Consider the following 26832-nt stretch of genomic DNA (forward strand, 5'->3'; position numbering starts at 1 on the left):
AGCTCCTGAACAACGCTTTGCAATGCGGCGAATGTCGTTTAAATCGTAGACCCTGGACCGCGAAGAGGTGCGACGTAATGCTGACGCATTCCGGTCGCATTTACCGCTAAATCGCCGCAGTCTTTTTTTTTTTTTTACTAAGCTTTAATTAGTAGCATACAGTGCGAAGGGAAAGATAAACACAGCTCTTTGGCTTGCGCCGTGTGTATACACCTCCTCAGTGACAGTGAAAGTATATAGTTAACAAGCACAGCTTGGCCCAAAAGAAATGCAACAAAATACTCCTAAGTATCATTTTTATTCTTTCATAGCCATGTACACTGTACATTATAAAATTTTTTTTTGTACATAGACGCTGTGAGAAAACATTACACCAGAAGCAATGTGGTGTGCGAGGGACTACCAACGAGGTGCACCGCTTTTCTTCATGAAATGTATTCTCGATGGATGCCGCTTGGTCCCGCTTTAATCAGTCACCTGACAAGCACTGCGTGCATTTCTTCAGAGGAACAGTCTGAGATATAAACACGTGTGTTGTGCTTCAAGTGTGAGAAAGTTAAAATTATTTATTGCTTATATAGCATATATTGCATATATTATTTATTGCATATATTCGCTATCAAATTATGTTTGACACAGCTTCAATGGAGGCGGACTGGCGCAGCCAGTTGTCTGATCAAAGAAAATGAGTGAAGGTCGCAGGCGTAATGTTTTCGAGCAGCAGATGCGACACTGCAGAACACGGGCGATGTATGCAGCGCCATCTAGACATTTTAAGACGCCATAACGACACCCATCGCGGTGACTAATATTCGCCTACACTAACCTGTAGCATGTGGGCATTTCTAAGGCGTTTCTTAACCGCGGAATTTAATCTTTAGTGTGAAAGCCGACATGGTCGGCAAAAGAACTCTCGACTGCCCTCGCATCCCAGACATTACCCGCTCATTGTTTCAGCAAGCGATGACTTTTATTCTATATACACCAGCCTTAGATGACCCGCGCCGTGGTTGCTTAGTGGCAGTGGTGTTGGGCTGCTAAGCACGAGGTCGCGGCATCGAATCCCGGCGACGGCGGCCGCATTTCGATGGGGAGCGAGATGCGAAAACACCCGCGTACTTAGATTTACGATATAGGCATACGCAGATGTCATTGCTGGTCGAGATGTTGAGCGACATATTCCTTGAGCTTCATCGACAACTTCAATTCAGAGAGGCAAAAGGGAAGGAAAGACAGGGAGGTTAGCCAGTGTAAATACCGGCTGGCTACCCGGTACTGGGGAAAGGAGAAAGGGAATAAAAGGAGAAGGAAGAGAGAAAAAAGAACAAGAAAAATGCAAACAGTAACGCGATGTTACACGCAACAATAGTCAAAGGCGGTCGCACAATTAACTTGTCCTTAAGAACTTGAGCAAAGCCCTTAAGGCCTTGAGAGCCGAAACCCGTCTGGACCAGTGTCCTAGAACTTTCTGTTCTGTGAAGGGGCGATTGTCCAGTTTTTCGAGCGCGGTCACGAGCACTTTCCTTGGCACATTATAACGCGGAAAGTCACAGAGGAGGTGCGCGATCGTCTCTTCGCAGCCGCAGGTGTCGCAAGCAGGGCTGTCGGCCATTCCAATGCGGAAGGAATATGAGTTCGTGAATGCCACGCCGAGCCATAGGCGGCACAGAAGTGTTGCTTCCGCTCGTGGCAACCCTGGTGGAAGACGGAGTTGCAAACTTGGATCCAATCTGTGAAGACGTGTGTTTGTGAATTCACTGGTGTTCCACAGAGTTAGCGAAAGCTCGCGTGCGTGGGAGCGAAGACTTGTGGCTGCATCTGTTCTTGACAGCGGTATGGGTATAATCTGGGCACAACTTCAATTCAGGCTTGGTAAATATCAAGGCGGGAATTGCAAGTGAGATCTCGACGCTTTTATTTAAACGGGCTACGTCACTCCTCAGCCGTAAACGCCACCTGTTATTTATCTTTATCTATATGGGCTTCGCCGATGCGCGACAGTTTCACGATACCAAATTGCCCTTGCAGTTAAACACTGTTGGTGCATCCTCCTGCTGCTCCTTTCAAGTTGCCACGACTCACTGCGCAAACCGCGCGGAGAGTCTTTGATTTGACGCACATTGCGTAACGAATTGTTCCTTCCGATCTGAAAATAGTTGCGCAACTCAGTCGCAGACCTGCGCAGCCCTTGTGAATGTGTGCGCAACTGACATTATCTTATCGAAAGTATGTCTTATATCGCACTCACGAGTAAGCGTAATGCCGCAGTGTGAAAAAAAAAGAAAGGAAGAAAAAAATTAACATTTCGCCTTACGTGCTTTCTTCCGACGGAGGCATCGAACACATGCAGAGGTACGGCGTCGGAGAAAGAGGGCGTTCAGGTTTTGTACCTTGAAGTGCTGGAGATATGTACACGTGCCTGGAATTCTGCATCTAAAGTGGCAGGGCTACGTCATCAGTGCAGTCGCTTTGCAAAGGTCACCCGCATTTACACGGACTGCGTGCGTGCATGCACAGCGCACGTTCATGCAGGGTGCCCAATATAGAGCACACATAACACTTGGCCTGCAGCATGGGATTTGTGCTGGCTGCTTTAGCATGAAAGTTGGCGAAACGCAGAGATGGCTCTCAAACAACTTGCGCAGTCAAGTCTTGGTGGCACGTGCTTCACTGCCCGCGGCCGCCCATATGACGAAGCTGAGGGCAGTTGACACAGGGAGACCATTGGCCAGCAGTGCGCATGAGATTTCAATCGGTACTGCACAGAATTGGTATTGCACAGAACTGTCCGGAACAGAACTGCACAGAATCCAATGCACAGAACTGTCCGCTGACACGGATGATGGAAGGACCCATCAGTTGCACGCAGGACATGCCTGGCGACTGACGTCCTTGCGATAGGGATCCACTATCTTCGAACCACGGTGTCTCAAAGCGAAGGCTTTTATCAGTGTTTGCCAGCATCTTGCGCATGCTCTCTGGAAGTGCACCTTGCGAGATTCTTTCGTATTGTCTCGTGTGCGCCGACACGTGGTCGATTCACTAAGCGCCCGATTCAATCAGCATTGAATGTTGGTCGTTACAGCGCTGAGCTCGTGCATGCCACGTCACGAGCGAAGTCGCTTCAGGCAAAGCGCCGCCCTCTTGCGAAGTCGCCGCTGGCAAACGCCTGAGTAAAGTTTGGCTGGCGTGCCTGAGACATCGTGCTTAAAGAAAAAATGAAGGAGACCGAGAGAGACAGTCCATATGATCATAAAAACCTCGCGCAGGCAGCACCGTGTGACGAATGTGAAGTAAAGCGACCATTTATTTTTTCAGGGCGTCCGTGAGGTGAAGGTGCGATCACGACAGCTCTCTGATTAAAAGGAGCCACGCTCTGTACTGCAGAAATTTTCTACGATTGTGCGGGTCATTATATCGTGTCACACGGGCTAGCTTCATCTGCTACTGCGAGGCGCTCGAAAGCCGATTGTGACAAGGCCGTTTAACCTCGCATAGCTGCAAGAGCGCAAATATGACGAGTCACCGTAACACCCGGCAGTTGGCGTCACGAATTCACACGCTCACAATCCGTTGCCGACCGCCATCAGCCCTGAAAGGCGGCCATCATGACGAGGAGTCCGAAGACGAAGTAGAAGACGAAGTAGACGCCCTTGCGCGGCAGGCAACGCGACGTGAGCACGTCAGAGGTCCAGTTGAGGTGCGTGGATCCCCTGGGCTCGCCTTGCATGTCCACCACCACGTACTCGTCGGAGAGAAAGTCCAGAGGCACCGAGCAGTTGGTCGTGTTCACGCACGAGTGCGTATCCGGACTGTAGCTCCTGGACACGTCGTACGCCATCCTGCAAGAGACATGCACGCATGCACATTTGTACGCGGAATGCGCGAGGCGTTTCGTGCACTATCAACAAATGTCAAGAAATACGGGGCTCGGGAGAGAACGATAATTTCTGTTGGTCAATATTGCACGATAATCGCCAACAAGCTCTGTAATTGACTAAAATTCACCAACTGGCTTTTTATTTATAACATTTTCGGAACTGAAGATGGTCAGCGACTAAAAAAATAGTGCTTTACGTGCAACGCCAAGTCATGTCATCTAAAATCTCAAGGCCGATGTCTTGGAACTAATACGTGTCTTGGGATTCCTACCGAAAATATATACGCATTCAACGTTGACCAGCTTGAATTTCCGCTGTTGCGATATGAGCCCTGAAGTAATTACCTATTCAAAATGTTTATAAGCGGACTTTAATTAAAGAAGTGCTTTGTCAACTCTATCACATATGCGTATTGATTTGGGCTGACTATTGTTGCAAGGTTTTTGATATCCGTCACTGACGTGTGTGTGTGTGTGTGTGTGTGTGTGTGTGTGTGTGCGTGCGTGCGTGCGTGCGTGCGTGTGTGCGATCGTGTGCGCGCGCGCTTAAACAATCAGCACGTACCTATATTTGAGAACTCGGAAGCCTGCTTCTCTGCGGTGCAATTTTTGCTACGCGAAAGTCGCATGGCTCCTGCTTCACCCGAACTTAAGGTGCATCACAAGCCAGGGCGCAGAAGGTGCGTACCCCTCATGAAGATAATTTTAGAGGGTCTATTCATTGTCTTCGAACGTTTGTGTTTTTAGAGCCACGAAAGACAGAGGAGACAAGACAGACGCTCGTCCTATCTCCTTTCTGTAAGTTTTTCTGCGCCACTAAAAGCATGAACGTCAATCAAGAACATCAACTAGCCAAACAGGAATCACTTCTAAAGTCTTCTCGCAGACAACCTTTCCTTTTTGCAAACTTGTATATATTGTTATATAATGTGTTTATGTCAAAAAAAGTCTGACTATTTTTGCTGGTCTACTATAATCTATAACAGACATTAGCCAACAAGATGTGTAATGTCTGGAGCACACAGCCTTCCTGTACAGACAATCAGTTGGCTGCACAGAAAAACATCTGTAGACTTTCGATAGAATGTTAAACATTTCTTTTTGCGAGGCGATTTCCAGTTCGGCGTGTCACATGGCGATTTCTCGCAGGCCGCATGACTATGAGAGCCAGTTGCGTGGGGCCCGCAGTCGCGCGCAGTGTGTGCACCGGCAGGCTCGTTCTCCAGGCCGTCCTCCTGCCTGTGCGACGAGTGAGGCCACGATGAAGGAAAATAACCACTGCTATAGTGCGATGCCAATTCCCATTGACGGGTGGCGTTGTAGCAGAAAATAGGCCGTTGCCGAGCTATCTTCTTCGCATCATCATGTGCTTTGACACAATGAAACACTGAGCTGCGACGCAATACTTTCGACACGGGCGTAAAGAACTAAGACATTGTACAGACACACATGAATCGCAGAACGTCCACAACGTCGCTTCCTGTGTGTCTATAATGTCTTAGTTCTCTACGTCCGTGTCGAAAGCATTGCTTCGCAGCGCAGTGTTCGATCATGTCAGAAAACCAACGCATTAATGGCATTATATGCTCCTTGTTCGCTGAGACTAGTTCCTCGAAGCGGATATTATCGTGCTGTGTTCGCGTGTACTTTCTTCATATTATTGTACCTTTTCTTTTTGTGTCTTTCTTCTGTTGGCCGGGGGAAGTAGGCGGTGTCATCGGTGCACTGTGCGGGTCTACTTTCGCGCTAAACCGCATGGCTATGCCACCTCGACGATCGAGGCTGACAGGATGCTGCACTTGCACGCGACATGAGAGGGAGAAAAAATATTATTTAAGGAAAGGGAAAGAAGTAGGCTTGAGCTGGTGCGGCTGCTACTCTGTACTGTGGTAGAGGGGGCGGATGAACAAGGAAGGAAGGAGATGCGTATATGTATACTACACAGCGCCATATGCTGAAGTCGCTCGTCCAGCGCCGTGCCATGCAAGAAGCCCAACAACGCTTTCGCAGCCTGCCTCGCAGCTGCGGTGCGTTGCACTTAATGTGCTGTACGAGGCCACGGCACTATGCACGGAGACGAGTCAGTGCCCACCTGTCGAGGTAGAAGTCGGCGACGATCGTGTTGGACGCGACGTACAGCGGCGGGTTGCTGGCGAAGAACACGTAGTAGAAGTCGGACGCCGGCACGGCGTAGCTGATGTTGTGCCGGTGGTCGCGGCGGTCGTTGGCCGTGCCGCAGCTGTACGTCCAGCGCAGGGGCACGTGGAAGAGCGCGTTGTTGCAGACGCTGATGCCCAGCGTCTCGTTGAGCATCAGGCCCTCGCTGCTCGAGATGGTGGACGACTGGTCGTCCGACTCCGGCGACGACTCGCCGGGCTCGTCCGAGTCCGTCTTCTCGTCCGACTCGTCCAGGCCGCGCCTGCAGCGCCGCCGAGCAAGGAAGGAGTCGTCAAGTTGCCGCGACAGTTTCTCATGACGTCACGGGACGTCGTGACAGTTGGAGAGCGCCTGCTCGGCTAATAGTTCATCGATAAACATTTATTTCCAAAAGAACCAGAGGCTGAAACCTAGGGAATTTTATATATCTTTTTCTCAACAAAGGCGACGTCGCGCTAAATTAGCGGCGCTGTGGTCTGGTCGTGAAAAATGGCGCCGCATTTGGCACCGCGTCACGCTCTTCGTGCCATAGAGTTTCCTACAAGAATTACTAGAGGGAACTCTGGCGCTAGTGTCTACGGGAGCTGCAATGGGAGCGGTTTTCCCAGCATGGGAATTATGGGAAGTACATGGATTTGCCTAAACTTCGTCCTTTTGGCTTCAAACGGCATTGTGACTTTGTTAACTCGTCATCTTCAACAGTATATTGCGGAATAAATAAGTAAATAAACATCATTAAAATTACCCGACAGCAGGATTCGAACACAGGGACTCTAGCACAGAAGCCTGATATTGAAACCATTAAGCCACGGACGCACGTATCGACAAGGAAATGAAACGCCCTTATGAATTTATCGCGGGCATGCCAGTGCCTTGACACGCTTGGCGCGTTTCGATTTGGCCACCTGGACAAACTCAATCGTTGCAATTAATAGAAATTGTACGCGTTCCCGGCGTCTTCTGCACTTCGAAGAATATAGTTTGCGCCGAAATATACGACAATAATATTTATATAGCGTAATATACAAAGCCACAAGAACGTCTGAATCCACAAGCACGAAGATCAGACAAATCCATGTACTTCCCATCATTCCCATGGTAGGACAACGACTGCAGCGCCAGAGTTCCCTCTAGTAATTTTGTAGGAAACTCTATGCTTCGTGCTACAGCACTCAAGCGTGCCCGATTATTCACTTTTACTCTCTCTCATGTTTGGCGATGCGTCATTATTATTATTATTATTATTATTATTATTATTATTATTATTATTATTATTATTATTATTATTTCTTTTTCCCTGCTGCAATGGTTTTTTTCGTGGCCGAGGGAATGGCATAGGCTTTTTTCTTCTTTCTTCCCCCAGAACTAAGCTTGACTGATATAGGATTTCCAGCAGATGCACCGATTAATGCACTACCGCCCTTTGCGCCGTATCGCTTACACAGACATATTGACTTGCCCACATGCCGGTGTCAAGTTAGCAAAGAGGCACCTTGCGCAATTTCACTTTAAACGTTCAATCTGTACGGTTAATATCCTCGCTTGCGCGTAGAGACCGTGTGTATACACTGTCGCCTCCTATACATTATGTGAGTTACGCAATGTCAAATATACAAGGGCCTCCATGCATGATCATGTGTGGGGCTCCCGGATCTAAATATTGTCTCTTTAAAATCGTGTCGTTGCCTGATCGGAAAATCCTATATAGCGCGCATCATCATTCGCCACTGTTGTCGACAAGGGGCCCACGTTTCCGTACGAGTGAGGAGGAAATCCCCGTCATAGTTTCGCTTTCACAAATCACTTTTGCGAAACGTCGGTACCGTAGACTCGAGCACAATTTTGTTTGCCCATAGAGTTAGGCGCACGGTAAGGAACCCCAGGTGGTCACAATTATTTCGGAAGCCTACACTACGGCGTCTCTGATAAACCCAGCGTTGATTTAGGACAATCTGCCATTAATCAAGGACGCCTCTCTCCATATTTTTCTCGTTTTTTTTTTTCTGTCGCTATTGCTTGTATACAATCGTTTTGTAGCGACCGGCAAGCGGTCACCGCTATCGAATGCGTTTAAATATTCGATCACATGTCGTGCAGTCTAATTCACTTGAAAGTCCGAAGGTTTTCCCAACACGTAAGAGATACTCGAGTGCAATTTCAGCAGCGTGCGCGATGTGCAGACAAAACGACAATCGAGCAGCGCGAACGATGCCAACTCGAACGAGAAAGCGTATAATTAAACGCTCTTCTACTTCGCCCTGCTTTCCTGGAAGGCGCAGCTCCGCTGGATGGAAAATAACGCGATATTTTCCTCCTCCTGCTGGTCTGCTCTCGCTCGAGCCGAAGAAGATTCGGGCAGGAAGAACGCTGTACACCGCGGCAAGGGCATCAACGCGAAATGTTCCCCATCACACTTTTACCGGCACCGTTTGGTTGTACATGGGCTGAATCCTTTCATTGCTGACATTGTTTTTGTAGGAGCTTCCCCTCCTGGACAATGCCAAGGGATGTTTCCTCAGCCGTCGAGGTATCTCTATTTGTGTCAAGGTGACTTCTTGCAAAATTCTTGGATACATTACGTTATTTTACTTTTCTTTTTATTTTCCCCGAAATGTACGGTTTGCTTCGTCGACAGAACTAAATGGTGTGTGAAATAATAAGCGCAAACTTTAGATGGCACAGTGAGACAGACAAAGGGCCGGCGTCTGTCCCACTGTCTCGTCTAAAATTTGCGCTTATTATTCCACACGAAAATGAGCCAACTATCCCAGAAACATATGCTATTAAAGATCTAAATGTATTTTTTTATTTTGGAAGCTTGGCCTATCCTTATATTACAGCGAAGCTGTATATTCTTTAATTCAATTGAATTCTCTTTGTTTACCAGAAAATATGCTGGCTGGACTCCTGGGCTAAAAGCTGCAAGAAAACAGCTTGATGGGGCACAGGAGACCATACGTACATGGCGAGATATCTGACAGGTAGACTGATAACAGATGTTTGAGAGCATCATACACGAAAGTTATTTACAGAGATAGTAGAATATCATGATAAATTAATTAAGAACGTGCACTCTTACTTGTAGAACCGAAAAAGAGAAACAATGCCATTTGTGTTGCAATGGAAAACAAACATAAATTCAAGAAACTAACAAAGCACGATGCTACCATAATACGTAACAGTAATTTTACTAACAAAGAAATGGTAACACCACTAATACAAGAACGAAGCGCGAAAAGAAAGGAACCAGAAAGCTCGCCTTCGCGCATAGGGTTCGCTGCAAGCATTTCCCAGTAAATATGACGGTGGTTGCACATAAGCTGCCGGGAAGTCTGTAGCGTACGAAGCGGTGAGCGGCTGTTCGCAAGTCACGAGTCTGCCCTCGCTGTAGAACTTCTCTCGTGGCGTCTACACGAACCCGACAGAAACGGCTCGAGTCAGCTTGTCGAGCTGAACTATGCCTGTCGAGTTCGTGTAAACGCTAGCCAGTCGGGCTCAATGAGCGTCGAGTGCGGCTCACTCAGCCCGACTGCATCAGGTTGGTTGACCCAGCCCGACCCGCTTGCAGGGTGCTCGTGAACGCGGACGGGTCCGGACCGCCAGCGCCGAGACTTGCGCGGCACCGCTGTGACGCCCTCGATTTCTATTGCGACGTCACAGCGTATCCAGCGGGAATAACATCGGGACAAGCAGAGTGCAGCGCATCCTCGTCGTAGCGACAAGACCCACGAGACAGAGCTGTCGCAGACGGCAGCGGGGACCGGAGGCACAGTTCGAACGCACTGGTCTCTCGGCTCGACGACGCAGGCCGTCGTTGTCCACAATCGTCACAGGGTGAGTTCACGTAAGCGCGGTGACGCGCCGAGCTCGGTCCGCCCTATTTACGACTAGACCCGCTCGCATTGGGTTCGTGTAAGCGTAGCCTCTGACAGGTCGCTGCAACTATTGGCGAATTGTGCTGTTCGCTATGGAGCAGCTACTTGGATTCCCGGGCGAGCGCTCGAATCGCTCTCGCATTTTGCAAAGTCATATCTGTTAGGAGACGACAAAGTGATATGCGCCAGATTATAGTGGAAGCCGTCACCTCACCTGTCCGCCGCGGCGTCGGTTTACGTGTTCTGAAAATTCAGGCTGATTCCGTGCTTCAAGGGTTCTTTCCATCAACCTTGTTTCGTTTTTCTCTCAGGGGATAGATAATGCTCTTTATTCCTTTATCCATCAATCCGTGAAACTGCCGCGGCACTCAGTGTCTTGTAGCAGAGTCACTTATAGAGCTTCTAGCGGTTTTTTCAGCGCTCCCTGCTGATCGCCCAGGTTGATATCGCATACTCTCCCTGTCTCAGTGCTACGTCAGTCACTCCTGTCGTATTCACCCACAAACTGACGCTTGTCCGAGGCCTTGCTCGCTGGCACTGCGCATCGTGTTCGGCGGAGCGGAAATTTGCTCATGTACAAAAATCTCGACTACGCACTACTCAGGCCTGCGAGAGAAGGCCATGTATACCTTGTTGTTAACTTCACTTTGGGCACACAAATAAACAAACAAAAAATTCGAGAGTTCTTTTCAGCCCCAGCCAATGCTGCTACCCCTTAAAGGGCACTGACATGACAATTTGAACTTGTCATTTTCTTGCGTTAAATGACTGTCTGCATTTCTTAATTTTAGAAGAAGAGTACGCGCGAAACACTTTTGTGTACATTTGTCTTTTATGAGCGACGATGTCGTACCTAGCCTTATTGTCACATAACGTCAGCAAAATGTGTTTTGTCATGGCGTCGCGATAATGTCGATGCCAATATAGGTCTGGCTTTTGAGATCTACTTTAGCGTCACATTAACGTATCTTATTACTGTCTCTCAACGTACATACTTTCTAAGTGGCATCCCTTTACGTACGAGAAGCGTGCGTTTCACTTTCTGCACCTTTGAGAATGTGCCAGTAAACCTGAGAGGAAGGGCCACAGAAAGAGCGACAGAACGGGAAATGTCCTTCAACGACGCGCTCATCATTTTCCCTTCTCCATGTGGTTCTCCGACTCAAGTTTCTTTACTACCAAAGAAGTTTAGACGCCAGATTGTGCTGAACATCTTCATTGTTCAGGATGCCCGTAAAGGCTGCCGTACATGACTTGAGAGCATATACCTGCCACCCTATGAATTTCAAGATTTGCTGAATCTCGCAGATCAACGCACCAAAAGGAGGAGTGCGAAGTTCTTGGTTTTATCTGATAAAGTTTTCTACAAACACACGCCTTTTGAGAGACACTTATGCACTTCAATACCGATTATTTGCATTTAGGCGCAGCGAACCAGCAACATGAAACTTGTAGAGACTGACAAACGACACCTTGGCTTTTAGATAAGGGTGAACGAATGTGCTGCCGCCGATTTCGCTTGCTTCAGGAACTCCGTCTGTGCAAGCTTGCCTGAAGCAAATAGCCCCTGGCCTACGTCCTCTCGCCATCAGAAGAATTCGAAGGGACGATGATGCTCCTTCGCAGCCAGAACTTATACAGGGTGTCCCAACTAACTTTAGTCAGAGTTTAAAAGTATGCGAATGCCGCGTAGCTGGGCAGAATCAAGGTGATGCTGTTTGCCGTCGCTTGGAGATGCTCAAATTACTTTTTTTCACTTCACCTAATTAGATAATCTTAATTAATTAACTTCTCAAATATTATTCGATGAAAAGTGTCAATGAGAAAATTATAGAGCAACATGAAAAACTCCCGATACAGCTTTCTGTTACTCAACACGTCCTACACAAAAGTGTTTTTCCGAGCGTGAAAGTAGCCCGCGAAAACATGCAAAATTGCCGCGCGACTGGCCGCTCGAGGCACTTTGCGTCTATTCGCGTGCTTATTCTTTGAAGCTCGGAAAAATCGTTTTTATGTGGCACGTATTTAGGAACGGAAGCTGTATCGGGAGCTTTTCATGTCGGTCTACAATTTCCTCATTGACACTTTTAATCTAATTATAATATATCAGAAGCTAATCAATGAATTAAGACTAATTATCTAATTAGGTAGAGTGAAAAACATAGCGTGAATATCTCCAAGTGACGGCAAAAGACATTAGCTTGGTTATGTCCAGCTACGTGGCATTCGCACATTGTTAAACTCCGGCTAAAGTTAGCTGGGACACCCTGTGCATTCGCAGAACTTAAGCAACTTGCGTAAACTCGTAAAAAAAAAGCGCAAATTCGTAAACTTTACGAAAAATTAGCAAGTTTTCGCGGGTATGCTTGATAGTGTCTGCCATCTCCCTCCGAGCTCTTTTTGTACGTTCGGACGTTTTATCATTTGGGCGGCCTGTGGATCAACGTACTCCACCACAATGTGCACATCATAATCTTTTGTGCGCTTGCCATGCTGTTGAAATTGTTTTAGTCTCTTTTATGCTAATCTTCAAATCTGCCGTTTGACCTAGCCGGTTCAGCTACTTGATCATTTAAGTCATTTCGAGCGTCGCTGAACAAGAAAATGTTGTCTGCAAGCTTTAAGTTTCTCAAATATTCCTCGTTAATTCTGAACCCTAATCACTTCCAATATAGCATTTTGAATACGTCTTGCAAGCATGTAATCGTGCAGTGGCACACTGTAAAGGCGCACCTGAATGGAAACTAGGAACGATGGCATAAATCGCCGGTTGTCGTGGAAAAACACGCATTCGTTTATTTTTGCATGCATCCGGGAGCAACACGTGGTCAGAGTAGTGCTGCGTATTGGATAGCTCCGTATTAATTTTTCCAATCTGAGTTTCCTCTATGTCAGTGCATTATTGGATTTGGCGGACGTAGTCGTAGGGATGAACTTGACTCTTCGTCGGGACTTAGGCGAGCAGGATTTATTTACAGTATTTACATCTTAAACATGGGATACATTTACACAGTCTATGCGTGACTCCCAAATGGAGCCCGCAAGACGAAGCATACAGCAATCGAGCACACAGCTCACGAGTACATTTCGAGCACAGAGCACGACGACGAGCACGACAACGAGCACCCACTAGCAGCCGACAATCGCTGCTTATAAGCACTTCGCTCGACATCATAGTTCGCCGTCATTGAAGATGACCTGCCCTTTTGGAGGAGGAGGGTTCACATACACGTTGTTTGGATCGCACCGCTGGTACGATCTGTTGGGAACTCGGCGCTGACGCCCGTGATTGTACCTGGGTCGCAAGCCCCAAGGGTAGCGTTTGGCCTGGCGGCCTGGGGTACAACTGGAAGCATCCGAAGGTCCCGGCAAAGCATGAGTCGACTGGTAACAACGAAACAACTTGTTTATTTTAACATCGCAAAGAGTTGGCGGTCAGGTTTGACCGAAGTAGAGAGACGGGAGAGCACTTCACTCAACAGAAGAAATCGGAGCCCTCCTTTTGGCGTCCGGGGGCAGCTGTTTTTATACTCTCGCAGTTGAGGGCAAGAAGGAACCCCTCAAAAGACGAGCACGTGAATGTACAATGGGCTAATGGTGACGCACACTGTCGAAGCGCTGCCGTAGCACCATGTCGAGCACGATCTCGTAGCACCCTGTCGTTGCGCTGCCGTAGCACCATGTCGAGCACGATCTCGTAGCACCCAGTCGTAGCGCTGCCGGTCGGGCACAATGACTATAATGAGAGGATGATCCCTGCTTTCGCTTCGCCTGGTTCGGGCACAATGACTGGAATGAGAGGGTGATCCTTTGCGGTCGCATCGCCGCAGTCGCGCCTGGAAACACCTGCCGATGAGCGTTGCGGCGACGACGATCGGGCCAAAATGTCTGCCGCCCCGCCGCACTCGCGCCGGCAAAACCACGTGTCGCAGGCGAAACGCAACAACGTGCACGCACACACACACAGGTGCAATGGTCCGGAGCCGACGTCAGAGGGGCTTCGTAGAACTCTGAGCCGGCCCGGGTAGCGTGTCCCAGTAGCACATTGTCTTGCCTCTTGGTCGGCGCGTGGGAAGGAGCCTACGACGACGTTCCCGCGGCAACTTCCCCACCCGTAGCAGATCAGGTCCGCGTTGGGGAGTTGGGTAACAATAGTTGGCCCGCCGAACTCATTCGGCGTCTCTACATTCCAGAGCTGCCTTTCTCCTTGGTCGCCTCGTGTGTCGGCAGACTGTGACGCAACCTGGGGCCCCCGTTCCGCAAAGCACCCTTCTGCCCAGGCGGCGCATGGTCGGTTAGCGTCGTCGTCATCGCTCGTTCTCCGAAGGGCGCAGCCACCCCGGATTGATCGACGCACCTACTGCGGGCTGAAATAGCTGCAGCCCGATCCTAACAGCATGTTCTTTTCTTCTTTCTTTCCTAAAACGAATAGCTTTCTTTGCCGCTTTCGCCTGTCGTCGTGGTTGGTCGGTGGTCGGCAAGGAAACCGTTCGTTCATTCGCTCGTTCTCTCGTTCGTTCATCTACACTCAGTCGTTGTCGACGATCGGTTCCGCACAATTTGACCCCCACCCGAAGCCGCGGACGGGCACACCGTGGAGCCTCGTGCTGCTCAGCTGCAGGACACGTCCGGGCGGCGCATTCGCGCGCGAGACCGATTGCCAGCCACGCGCTCGCTCGCTCGCGTTTGTTTGTTCACGAGCGCCCCGCGGAAAGCGTACACGCTGCTCCGGGCTTAACGTCAACAACTCGTTCCCACACGTGCTTGCGTTTTACTTCTCTGTTCCGCTTTCTTTCCGTGCAGTCGCAACCGCTGCCAACGGCTCTGCTACATTTCCGTCACAAGCGATTTGAAACAAGTATAGCTTTTTACTGTGGTGGCTTCAGTTGGCTGAATTAATGTGGATGCTTTACGTCTGCCTTTGCAGAACATTAGCAATATGCCGACTTCTCCTCGAAACTGATTTAACGGCGCAGGAGACGTTGATCCATAGAGTGAGAGAAGCTGCTTCGATGTCACTCCTCCCCCGTCGTTTTTCCAGGCCGCTTGCTACATGATGCATTGCGCGCTCTGAAGTCGTACAGCCGCTGTTGCTTCGAGCCGACGACGATTAGGCCACCTAGTTCACTCCACGCATGCGGTGGTGATGAGTGCGGTGATCCGAAAACCTTCGTCCCACAGCATGCGGCAATTATAGGCCTCACTTCGCATATCACTTGCGGACGCTTCATTATAACTTCACCATACTTAAATTGATGAGTCATCTGAAATCGTTATATCGAGCGACTTCAGTGAGCGAGTGAAACAACTTTATTCGGTCCACCATAGACGCAAGTAAACTCAACGTCATTTTAGTTCACATTGAAATTCAGGAAGCAACAGCTGGCTTCATTTTCCTTCAAGCAGCCTTTGCAGTTCTCTTTGCAAACTCGCTTACAGTGCGAAATATTCATTTTCGTAATAGGGCATCGTAACGCAAGAAGTAAGCGAAGAACTTAATAGTTCAAGAGTGCTATGTATAAACATTCTACATAAGGAAAAATATTTGCACGTTAATGACAACGAGGTTAATAAGAATTGTATAAAAAATGCAGCAGATCCAACGGGTTGGGATTTATATACAGCAAAGCTTTGTGCGAGTGCATAAAGAGTCGAAACGCGAGTGCATTGTACTGAGCCTTCTGTGAAGCGCAGTTGCCGGCTGCACGACGGACGCCTTGAACGCGTCGTTTGCTTTCAAAGGCAGCGTGCGCACACGTGCGTAGCGCAAGTCGAATCGATTATATTCGCAAGAAGCGTTTACTTGCTCATTGCGAGCTTTCCTGTGCTTCTTTCCCCCGCACGGCCGCTGCCACTGATGGATGGATAAGGCCTTAATTAAATCGGGCGGCGGCTCGCGCCACCTAGCCGTGAGTAGCGATATATCTTGTACTAGCGGAGGATGAAATCTCTCTGTTGCCCTGGTCTTGCCTATCAGTGAGATATAACCTCCGTATGGTTATTTCTGCCCGCTTAAGGTCTATTTTGCCTCCACTGTCCCTAAACCCCAACGCTTTAAAAAAAGACAGCCCCGTTGCTTCGAAATGTAGGGTGAAGCCATTCACAGAAAAGTATCAAGCGTTCAGCCATTGCTCCTCATCTCCAAGCGCACCGCATAACGTGTTTATCTCTTGGTGCTTGACTGCTTGACTCGGTACGTCTTAGGCCGCATAACTCCCGTCCTGGCTTCAAAAAACGAAGAGCTTCCCGTAGAACTATCGCAGATATTTTCTTTGGCAATATCCTGGTTTAAAGTTCTGTATGTTCCCAGTGCCGATTTTGTCTGCATCTGTATCTTTAACAATTTTCTTAACCGATGATTCTTAATTTCCAACAGGGCTCGAACCTATGTACTCATGCACAGGACCGCATTGCCGAAAGTCAGACTAAGAACCATCACTCCTTTCCAAATCCCTATCGCCACTTCATGCCTGTTGTAATTCCACAGTGCCCTATTCTTCATCACAGCTGCATTCGTGCTACCTTTAGTCATTACATATTTTGCATGTTTAGTTAGGTACTCAGCCCCACTGTTTGTCCACAGGCCAAGATATTCGTACTTATCCACTACCTCCAGCGTAGCTCCTGTATCCTATGCTCGCCGCCCTGATCATCATTAAAAATCTTAACTGCCGATTTTTCGTTATTAAATTTGAAATCTATCTCCCTCTTTACCGCATATGTCCATAAATCCCTGTAAATTCCTTGTTGTCAACCATTAGTACTATGTCATCCGCATGCATCAGTCCTGACAATGACTGTTCAATCCATTTTACTCGCTTGAAAAAAAAAAAGAAGAAGGTTGGAGCTAAGTCCGCTCCTCTGCAATTTGGTCTCTAATCCTTGTAGGTACAACATGAACAACAAAGATAACACCGGGAGCCCTTACCTAAGCCCCCGCTGTATCTCTATAGGCCCAGATACCTCGCCCCGCCCCCCCCCCCCATTTTATAAGCACCTTGTTACTTCTATAGATAGCTTTTAAAAATTAATTAATCCAGCTTCCACATCTACCGTGCCCAGTGTGTCCCACAAATCCCCTCGAATTACGTGCCCATAGGCTCCGTTGACATGCGTAGATGCCAGCCATAGGGGCCTGCGTTCCCTTTCCGCTATTTTGATACACTGCATTAATGAGAACAAATTGTCCTCTAACCTCCTTTGTTTCCGGAACCCACTTTGTAGTCCTCTCAACATCCCCTCACCCTGCACCCATGCTTGCAGTCTGTTATTTATAACCTGCATCACCACCCTGTAAACCGCTGAGGTCACTGTTATGGGACGGTAGTTGTTTATGTCAACTTTGTCCCACTTTCCCTTATGCGTCATGCTTATCCTGCTTAGTCTTCACCCATCGGGGGCGTCTGGTGGCGATGCGAGAAACCCAGCGGCGGTGACGCCCGCCTCCTCTGCTGTGATTGGTCGGTGGCCTATTCGGCGACAGAACAGCCACGTAGCTCCCACGGCCACGAAAAACCCGGCGATATTCGCAAAGTGGAAAGGTACTTTCATCGCAGACGTGTAGCGCAGTTTCTCCAAGCATTTGCTGAGGGTAAGAGAGAGAGAGAGAGAAATGGAGCGAAGACAAGGAGGTTAGCCAGTGCAAGTGCCGGCTGGCTACCCTGTGCTGGGTAAAGGGAATAAAAGGAGAAAAAAACTTCTTTCGTAAAGTACCAACAATTGCGAGGCGAGCGTCTCATGGCGCGTCTCACGACTATGTGACACAATAGTCGTCACAGAACCAAATTTAGTTCCAAGAGTGCACGCAATTTATCTCTATCTACAACGCAGCCAAAATGCGTAGTACATGCAATTATTTGCCGTCTAAGTCGGCGGCGCACTTTTAGATTTTTGTACACGTTCGGCATCGTATAAAAAGTCATTTTGGTTATAGAGTGTCGACAGCTATGAACAAAGCGAATGGTGGCGCTTTTGCGGAAGGGTTTTAAGGCGAGGCGGCCATATTTTGGCGCTAATAACGTGAGTTACAGAAGTCTAATTAACAAAAAAACACGGCCCCCCGCCCGCGACGAATTGCGTGCCGAAGTTTGAATGATGGCTTGCCGCGACAAATCCGCGACGCGGCAGATGCTTGCCAGGCAAGACGTGTCCCGTATGCATAACTGCCAAACTGGGAGCATTACAATCCATAAATACACTGATGCGTGCAGGACAAAGGGGAGGGGCGGAAGGGAGTAGCGCGCATTTGTCTTCGTATTTGCCCCGACCTTTTCAGGGTGCCTGCGCACTTTGTTCACGATTGTTGACGTTTAGACGCGGCACGTATAAGGAGCAACAAGCTAGACACAGTATACACTTAGAAGCACTAGTGTTTTTAGATCACAGTGACTCTGTCGACGGCATTGGTTTTGTCGATTTAGCCAGGAAGTTGCCTGGATGAGCTTGTTCGGAACAAGTGGCTCCCTGGTTAGCGCCTTGATCAGGAAGGCGCACCTACCATCGCAGTTTACTTAAATTAAATCTTGTTCGTCCCATCCTTCAGCACCTTTAAAGCATTCTTGTGAACAAAATCTATTTTTCGGCAAACTTGAGACAACATTCGGAAAATCGTACATCAATTCTCTCGAATTCGTCAACTTTACGACACGTTCAGGAGTTGGCAGGTATTGCGTATCAGAATGTGCCGCGATGTTCGAACTCGGTCGCGTTTTCCCTCACGGCCGCGTTTCCGTCTGACATGATAGCGGGGCTGTTTTATCTTGTTGACGGCAAGGAGCGTTGAAATTCGATGATGAATATTTCGAACTAGGTGTGATTTTCAAGATTAAAAAAAAAATGGGAGCGTTAAAATGTGCTGTCTCCATATATGACATATAAACAACACCCAAAAGGCTCCAATAAAAATATAATTTAAGAATACTCGTTAACCATATTCTTCTGACACTTACGTTATTCGCGGCAGTGCATGTCCGCCTAGCGAACTCCTCTGCAATAACACCACGTTCACTGTGCACTTAGCATTTTTATAGAACACATATATAGTCTAAAGAAAGGGCACCCTGTATAACATCTTATTTACACCCTGTGTAAGTTCATTCTGGAGCCTTGACTTCATCAACACAATGGTTGAATGCACGGTAAGCATATGCGTACCTAAAGAACACGGTATTCGAAAGGTCGTTTATTGTTGCTACATTTCTTTTTCGTGCTCTTTTCCGGCGTGATGGATGAGCTCGAGCAGTTTGAATAATTATTTCCACGAAGTAGTCTGACCTTCGTTTAGCGACCTTTGACCGTGGAGGTATACAATAGCTGCCTCTGCGCTACCACGAGGCCCTCCTAGCATTCCTGCGGGAGGCAGGCCTCGCTGCGAGGCTGTGCAGGTCTGCCAGCGCGTTTCGCTCGTGCAGCTTGCGTCGTTTCTCGCTCTCGTTGATCCCTGTCACCAATCACGCCTATAGAGTACACCATGCCAAGCCGGTCGCTATATAGGGTAACCGCTGCAGACATAAAATTAATCTTTATATCTCCCTGACCTTTGTTTAGCGCATACTTGTTTGACATGCTTAAATATACCATGTAGCGTTTACTAAAGAGCCACGTTTATATATAGGGTGTTTCAGCGAGCGCTTTCAAAAATCCTTAAAGGTTGTCTGTGGCAGACAGCACAGTTCTTGTTCATGGGCTGGTCTACACCAAGCGGTGCACACTACTTGCACAAAAAAATTGATATGCGTAATCAAATAATTAAGAAAAATTCACGAATTAAGTTTTGAACTAATTAACTTATGGCCTATATTGCAATGAACAAGCTGTAACCGTGGAGTTCGCAAGGCGGATCCACTTCGAACAAATTCTGAGGATGACACGAGTTTCGAGATATTAATTCCCGAACTTTGCGGAGAAATGCATTGGCATTCCAGTTACTTTTCTGCTTGAATGCATAAAAGGACGTTTCGTTAAGAAAGTAATTCGCCTTGCGAATTCCATGGCTGGAATTTGTAAATTGCAATATGGGACAGAAAATAATTTGCTCAAAACTGAATTAATTAGCGCGCAGACATTGAAATTAATGTTGCAAAATGCGAACCCGTTTGGATTCAACTTGAGCCGTTCAGCAGTGTAAATAACGAGAAATATGTATTTGCCTCCGTTTACCGTTCCCCGTCTTCTGACGTGGCTGATTTTTGTAACGCTTTTGCTGAGGCACTTCACAAATTAACCTTCGAGAACAAGAACATATTTATAATGGGCGATATTAATATTAACCTACTTGACACTTAAACCACGTCTGTATTGATTATACCAGCTGTTTCTCTAGTTTTGCAGTCTGATAAATCTACCTACTAGTTGCATTAACTATTCGATTTCGATACTAGATCACTCACTCTCAAATTTCGATGAACATGTCTATTCTGGTGCACTCGACTCCGATATCAGTGATCGCCTAGCAGTGTATTTTCTACCTCACTAAATCTGTAGCTCCCGTCCATCTGCCTCACTTTCGTGCATACTTTGATAGTAATGAATTTGTCCGTATTATTTCGGACACTGACTGGTCACATTTCCTTAACTTCACAGGTCCTGAGGCTGCTCTGTCTGAATTTTATTCCGTCATTACTGATGCGATACAGAGCTGTGCAAGAACTATATCTTACAATAGGCGATATCGGTCTCCACGCGTTCCTTGGATTACTAAATCTCTTCTTTCTTATTTACGGAAGAAGGATAACTTATAAAGAAACATACAGCCATTCAACTGCAAACTGAAATCACGCTATAAAAAGTATTCGGCTGTATTAGCCTCCATTCTCAAAGCAGCCAAACGGCACTATTACCGTCAGCAGCTTCAGGATTGTGTAAATTACTTCAAAACAAAATGGAAACTGCTTAATCAGTTTTTTAACAAAGTAACACCACATAAGCAAGTGACTTCAGGATGGCTTATGAATTAATGATTCTTCAGGGATTGCAAACGCTTTTTCTCAACACTTCTCGTCTGCTTGCTTCGATACCTGTATACCTCTCCTTGCTCCTGTACTATTCCCCGTTATTCACATTCTTTGTTTCATATCCTACTCTCCCTGAAGAAGTGCAATCGCTTACTACCAGTTTGCGCGCCACAGCCCTGGGTTTAGATAACGTTAATGGTGCTGTAATAAAATTAATCAGTACGTTAATCGGTCCTGTGCTCACACACAACTTTAACTTGGTATCTAAGACTGGGGTGTTTCCGCAACAGTTCAAGGAGGCAAAGGTATTGCCTGTCTTTAGAAAAAAAGTGACTGTAAGCTTGTCAAAATTACAGGCCAATTTCCGTGCTTCCTTTCTTATACAAAGTGTTAGAAAAACTTATTGAAATCCACCTTAGCATATAAATCACAGAGTAAAGCAATGGCGGAGGCTAGTTGGTGGACGTTCATGATTATATGGCGCTTAGTGTTAGGCTGACGAGTGAGGGACAGGCCGTGGACGTACGTAGCGCAACGTGCGTCCACGTCCTGTCCTTCACTCAGTATCGTCAGTGTAACACTAAGCGCAATAAATCGTGAATCTCACAGAGTTTCATATTCTCTCAAATTGTCAGTTTGGTTTTCGTGAGAGGCTTTCTGCGAATATAGCTATTGCAAACTTCGCTGACATGATTAAAAGATATATTGATAATGGAACTTGTGCTGGAACTATTTTCGTTGACTTTGCAAGAGCCTTTTGACTCGATTGACCATAACATACTATAACATACTTCTTATAAAACTGGTGGGTTATGGCACAACTGGACCACGCTCAAACTTTTTACGGAATTTTCTGAACAACAGAAAACTGCGCATCTCTATTAATGGTGTTAACTCGGATCCAATTACCATACAATATGGCGTTCCTCAAGGCTCTATTTTGGGCCCTCTTCTTAACCTTCATTAATGACCTCCCCCAGTGTTTAGCTTCTTCGCAGTGCATATTATATGCGGATGATACCACATTTTTTCCTCTCCATACCAACCTGGACTATTTAATGTTCAACCTTCAAACATATTTAAACTCTCTTCAGAATTGGTACGCTATAAATAAGCTAAAAATTAACGTAAAAAAAACGTGCTTTATGCTTTTTACGTCTCCTCAGAAAAAAAAAAAAACTTCAATTCCTCGTTCTCTATATACTCGAGCTCAAGAAATCAAAGCTAACAGCAGCACTCACTTTTTAGGTGTTGTTATTGACTCCAAGCTGAAATTCCGCGTCCATATTTTCTCGGTTATTAGGAAAGTCGCACCAAGACTTCGGGGACACATTCGCGTTCGATATATTTTTTATATCACAACACTTGTCACTTCATATTGTGCATTTATTCACAGTCATATCAATTATTGTATTGAATCCTGGGGCCGCACCTATAATATCCATCTACATTTCCTATAACCCTTCAAAAACAGGTTATTCGCATTATTACTTTAGCCCCCTGAAAATCACATTCACTCCCTTTCTTTATTAACAATGGTGTACTACCTTTATCCCTATCTTATTACTATAATCTTGGTCTATTATTTTTCAAAATGTTTCGTCACTATCTCTACCTCGATATAATTCAATCATACGTATTGGTTAACGCTAACTGCACCCGTTTTCCTCTAAGGGCAATCTTCTTTTGCCCAAGGTGCACACTAACTGTGGAAAACAAAATATTCTTTTTTCTGCTATATCACTATGGAACTCCCTGCCTACCGATTTAAAACAATGTAACTCCCTTTCCATCTTTAAATTTCAATTAAAGGACTACCTATCTGAATAAAAAATGACTGTACTAATTAAGTTGGCATAGTGTTTGATTGTTCTGCGCCTACTTACTTAAATTTATCCTGAATACATGTTATACTGAGGTATTACTTTTTCATTTTGTGTTGGTTCTCTGTGTACTTTTCGTACTCCTTTTATTTTTGTAACTTGTCTTTATTATATGATTGTGCATGAAATCAGTGTACTTAGTTCGTCTTTTATCTGCTTATTAATTTTTCACCCATGCATTGTTAGGTTCGCTTTATTTCACGATTTACAATTGATCGCTACTTTGGGGCCCCTTCCTGTATACAGCTGCTTTCGTATCAATTTACTTATCAATAAAATTGAATTGAAATTGAATTGAATGTCCGCCTCTTCGAGTACGCCAGCTCATGAACTAGACTTGTGCTATCTGCAACAGGCAACCATTAAAAAACAAACATCAAAGTGTTCGCTGAAACACCCAGTAGATGAACGCGACATTTGCGCATCGATCTATAGCGCATCAGATTCACGTAAACGTAGGCAATCACAAACCGATCGCGTCTCATTAATAGCATTGTCGTGAACACGCCAAGAAAGGTGCGGGGAGAAGAACTCGTCGCGTCCGCGCGGGCGGGGAGTTCTTGCTCGGAACACCGCCGCGCGAGTCTCGAAGCGTTTTACGAGCAGGTTGTGTAAATGATGGCGCGTCGCACGGTGGTGGAAGTGAGACGCGCTTCCGCAGCAGACTCACCGCTTAGTCTCGAGCGCCGTGAGGCACTTTCCCAGCGCTGCGGCGCCCCGGATGAGGGAGAACGCGGCGCCGGAGAGGCGCGAGCACACGGACACCGTGAAGTTCGAGCCGGCCACGAAGTAGAAGCCCCAGTACTCGTACGTCTGCTTCGGCACCGTCATGGTGAGCGAGAGGTCCAGGGTCCTGCCCGCCGGCGCCGTCACCGCGCCGTCCGAGTCGCGGAATACGTGCGCGTCGAAGCTGTGGTTCATCACCAGCTCCTGGGCCGAGCACCAGACGGTGGAGATGCGTTCGCGCACCGGGATGACGTCAGACACGGCCATCGCCACTAGCGTCTCCTTGTAGACGTTGAATCGCAGCACGAACGGGTAGATGAACAGCACGGCTGCCGCCGCCACGAAGGCCAGCGCCAGAAACGGGTGGTGCGAGTACACGTGCATGCCGCCGCCGCCGCAGGAGAGCACACCTGAGCGGCCGATGCTCAGGTGGTCGCCTCGTTCGCCGCGCGGACGCCGGGCCCACCCCGAGCTGTGGGAGAAGCCCGAGGAGACGGCGCCTGCCTTTCGCCGCCTTCTGGGCGCTTTTTTGTCTGCAGGTGCGCTCACCTAGCTTTATCTCGGCGCACTTGTAGAAACCCTTGCGCACTACTTTCCGTCTGTCATTTTGAAACGTATCGTGAAGGTGTCCCACTACCTCTTTCTTCAGTGGCTTCGGTACGAGTATAGACTGCCGAGGACGCAGAGGCGACCAGATATGCCGTGCTGTACGTATGGCAGGCGTTGTTTCCGAGCGACGTGACCATCGGCGGCGGATTCTGAGGCACTGCCAGCTTCGATCTAGGAGAAGCCCAGGTTGGGTTAACGAACGATTCGGGTTTCTCTTTGTTGCAGCAATGTTCCGCTCGTTGCACGGCTTCTTCGGGCCGATGGCCTTGCTTGCGGCACTGCAGAGGCAGCTTGGTTGCCAAGCGTGCTGCCTCCCAGCGCGACGAGTGAAAGACTTGGGCCGTGCTGCCGACGCTCGTCGTCACATGCTCGAGTGTTGCAACTGCGAGTTAACTGCGAGACCCCTTTCGAACTCTCTCCCCCCGTGCAGTTTTTGCTCGTCCTTACGAAAAGCGAAATTGCAGACACTCCCGGCCGCGTCGAGCGAGAGCCGCGGCCCGTCCACGTTTCCGAGTTGTGCTTCGTCAAGGCAGTGTTTCAGCAGAACTCGGGGAGAAGAGAGAGCAACCTTCTCGGGCCACAAATAGCTCGCGCGCGGTAAGCCGGAGAAACGGAGCCGCGTGCTGCTCGCTGGGCGGAAGGGCCGGACACGAGAGTGGACGAACCCCTTCCTGTGGCCGGGCGACGGTGTTTCGCGGACCCTTGTGCAGAGGCACGAACGCCAGCTCGCGAAATCGGCAGCCGAGGCGGCGCTCACTTTCGTCTTCTGCACAGACGCCGCCTTCTGATCGTTGTAGCGCCCTGCCGTCTTTGTTCGACGTCGACACTCGCGCGGCGCTCAGCTGTTCGGAGCGCGCTTGTTTCCTGGGAGCACGTGGTCGCGTTGTTGCGAAATATGCGCGCCGACGATGCCGCGTCGCTTTCGCGGCATCAACGAGACGACAGCGGGGCCACGCGGGTTTCCACGAGTACGACTCGCTTTCCCTTCCTCGGCGAGCCAGCGGTTCCAGCCGATCGTGCAACTGTCCGCTACGTTGCCTCCTTCTCGCGACGTTCGCGATGTGTAGCACACACAGCGTGAATGTCGTGTTCACCCACTCTCGGATCAGGGAAAGGAGCGCCGCCCGCCGACAGTCTCACGCGGTCCGCAATCCTCGCTCGAGGCGCTGCGCGCGCGCGCCCCTCGTCTCTCGGCGCAACGCCCGTTCTTGCGCAAGCCCTCATTGTTATCTGTCAGCGGAGCTGGCCTAGCGACTTCTGCGCTCGTGTTTTCATTTTGGCACCGCCGCTCGGCGATTTCTCCACTTAGCGCTCGAGCCGTGTCCGCCGATAGCGGCCTGAACGAGCTGATATCCCCGTCCGTCTTGCACCCCTCGTGGCGAGCGGGGCGGGGGCCTCTTCTTGGCCGCCCCTCTCGCTTGTCCATCGCAGCGGGTGACCTCGACTTCGGCCCAGCCGGACGATCGAGTCGCCAGACTGGAGGCGGACCGTTTGCTGCCTGTGTACTTTATTCGCGAGTAGAGCCACTTGCGCGCTTGCTGGTCTCGTTGGCGTATCTGCGCCTGCATCACACTTGGTGATGCGATTCGCGCGCCGCGGGTGTCGCACTTTTCTGCAGCAACAGTGTATTTATGACGCCTTCTAAAAGGACGCGTCGCCGTTAACAACAATCTTGTTTTATTGCGGGCCTTTGCCGGCTCTATAAAGGAGATTGTGTTGTTGCTACTGTCATTCACTGGAGGGGGGCCAGCACGTCTGTCCTGCAGAAAGAGCACTTGGCTTATTGCGACATTGAACGAAAAAACACGCCATTTGCATCTAATAGTCTCACGACACCTCGAAAGTCACGTAGCGACATTTCTAGAGGCAAGACCAAAGAGCCTGACCTTGATCCGATCAAACTCCTAAATAAAAACACTGCAATGTAAGGACTAGTACACGACGGTTTGAATGCTCTTACATCTGTTACCATATTATTGTCATGCTGATATCAGTGCAGTCGCAGCAACGCTTTCCTTTTGTTCTCGTCCGGTCTTTGCTTCGGGTCAACCGTGCACTTGTCAGCTATACGCGCCGTGCACGCCGACGGGCGCGCCACTGGTGGCGGCCTTGCGCAGAACACGCGAGAGAGGAGCCTGGCGCGCGTCGTAGTTTGTTGCGTCGTTGATCGTGCTTCTCTGTCTTATTCACGTTTTCAGAGCAAGATAGCCAACACCACTCGCACGTGTGGGGTGGCCAAAGCTTCAGGGAATGTCGAAGAAGAATTGTTGCAGGGTGGGGGGCTCAAATACCGGTGAAAACGCGCCGGCGATACGGTTCGAATCATTCCCGGCGAAGCCTCAGCAGCTGAAGCAACGGTAGCAAAAATGGATCGTCGCTTCGAAGGGAAATTTCTTGTTGTCATCCTTTCCTTCTATCTCGTCGACGTATTTTCCACTCGATCATAGTTAGACGCGTGAGCAACGAAGTTCGTCTGCAATGCAGCATGAGGTTTAAAGGCATTTCGCTAAAGTTCAGAATGCTGTTTGCCGCTTATATTGTTTTCCGCTTCGTTACCGCGTTGCGCTAGCTAGGCAGCACGACTGCACGAGCGCATGGCGTTGTATGTTAAAGCTACTGAAGTTTGCAAGAACTGAAATTGTTGATTTTATGTGGCCCGGTAAATCCTCGCACCAACTGTCGCGCACTTCATGTTTTTACATCTATTTTATGCGCACATGTTTAACTGTTGCTAGTTGCACCATGCATAA

General features: G+C 48.3%; 1 protein-coding gene and 1 long non-coding RNA gene across 2 annotated transcripts in view; one reads left to right on the forward strand and one right to left on the reverse strand.

Annotated features, from left to right (window-relative positions):
- Positions 1 to 279: 279 nt before the first annotated feature.
- On the reverse strand, positions 280 to 25422 carry LOC142571376 (uncharacterized). The gene is made up of 3 exons (XM_075679668.1): positions 23418 to 25422; positions 5973 to 6299; positions 280 to 3842 (listed from the first exon to the last, which is right to left on the reverse strand). The coding sequence occupies exons 1-3, from the start codon at positions 23855 to 23857 to the stop codon at positions 3587 to 3589; spliced, it is 1023 nt and encodes a 340-aa protein (XP_075535783.1). The 5' UTR covers positions 23858 to 25422; the 3' UTR covers positions 280 to 3586.
- The window catches only part of LOC142571377 (uncharacterized), a 46412-nt gene continuing 29082 nt past the window's right edge, over positions 9503 to 26832 (forward strand). The window contains exon 1 of the long non-coding RNA XR_012825866.1: positions 9503 to 9871. This is a non-coding gene — a long non-coding RNA (uncharacterized LOC142571377). The remainder of the gene's footprint in view (positions 9872 to 26832) is intronic.

Source organism: Dermacentor variabilis, chromosome 2, assembly GCF_050947875.1.
Source record: "Dermacentor variabilis isolate Ectoservices chromosome 2, ASM5094787v1, whole genome shotgun sequence".
In the NCBI taxonomy this organism is placed as follows: Eukaryota; Metazoa; Arthropoda; class Arachnida; order Ixodida; family Ixodidae; genus Dermacentor; species Dermacentor variabilis.